This window comes from Aplysia californica, unplaced genomic scaffold (genome assembly GCF_000002075.1).
Source record: "Aplysia californica isolate F4 #8 unplaced genomic scaffold, AplCal3.0 scaffold00404, whole genome shotgun sequence".
NCBI classification, from domain to species: domain Eukaryota; kingdom Metazoa; phylum Mollusca; class Gastropoda; order Aplysiida; family Aplysiidae; genus Aplysia; species Aplysia californica.
Window position 1 is genome coordinate 412,468 of NW_004797674.1, and position 1,270 is coordinate 413,737.

Consider the following 1,270-nt stretch of genomic DNA (forward strand, 5'->3'; position numbering starts at 1 on the left):
GTCTCTCCCTCTATCCCCCCCACCCCATTTCTCTATATCTCTTTACCCTCTTCTCTTTTTCTGTGTTCAGTTTGACAGGCATCACCGTTGTCTGCTTCATTTCCTTTTCTAATAATCTCTTTCAGGACGCATTCCTCCACATCAACCCCTGAATGCAGTGACGTCACAATGACCAAGATCTGGATTTCTCGGTGACATCACAGCAGGAGACATGCGTTTCTGTAACTCTACAAGAAAACGTCTCTGAACACATAGTATTGCATTGCACAAACCATTATCAGCGCCTAATAACAACGTGAGAGTCATCTGTCATCATCTCAAATTGGTGTATAACTCTAAAATCTCAACCGTGCCTCACGTAACAGTCGGAAAGTGAGAAAAACAGAAACATCACCAACCCCCCCAAAAGATGCTCAGATCCCCGGAAAAAGACCTCCCGGCCCGAGTGCAACCCATGACGTACGACGAACGTCTACAAGAAGAACTCAAACTAAAGATGTCCACGGAACCGTCCACCCGCCACTCGCCCTTCCACCCACCCGCGAGAGTCCTCGACCATCTGAGCCTGGCGCCACACCTCCATCCACTGACCTACTTATACGGCGGCCTGGGTCACCTGTCCGCTGCCTGGACGGCGGAGCACCTCAAGTCGTGCCAGGCTGGCCTCTCAGGAGTCCTGGCCCCGGCCGCTACAGTGGCGGGCAGTGCGTTCAGCATTGACAGTATCTTGAACAGGCCGGGACCCGCGGCCTTCACCGCTCACAGGCCGGCCCCGTACTTCCCCTACCCAGGCCTACACGCCTCGCCGCATGACCTGTTAGGTAATTGTGTGCCTGGTTCTGTTTGTCTGTTTGTTTGTTTGTTTGTTTGTTTGTATGTTTGTTTGTTCGTTTGTTTGTTTGTTTGTTTGTTTGTTTGTTTGTTTGTTTGTTTGTTTGTTTGTCCGTCTGTCTGTCTGTCTGTCTGTCTGTCTGTCTGTCTGTCTGTCTGTCTGTCTGTCTGTAAATACACATGTATTTGTCATAACAACAACACTAACTTTTTATTTCATAATTCGTGTGATATTATGTTCCCTTCATTTTTCTTTTGGACTGGGTTTTTTAATTAAAAAGAAACTGATAACTGCTATGACTATGAGACATTGCTTCAACTGTCTATATGGAAATCGGACAGTCAACGTTTTAAGGGCTTTCCAATGACCACAAGGGGTGGGTTTTTTGCGTAGGTGACCCCCTCCCCCCTTCCTATTTCATACTCCTTCCTCTCAGTC

The 1,270-nt window shown here is 47.9% G+C and overlaps 1 protein-coding gene across 1 annotated transcript in view; it reads left to right on the plus strand.

Moving 5' to 3' along the window:
• Positions 1-1,270, plus strand: part of LOC101848134 (cone-rod homeobox protein) — a gene marked incomplete in the record, with an annotated part of 55,785 nt that overhangs the window by 8,326 nt on the left and 46,189 nt on the right. The window contains 1 exon segment of the mRNA XM_013085769.2: positions 126-821. Within this exon segment, the coding sequence (XP_012941223.1) occupies positions 410-821 (412 nt within the window).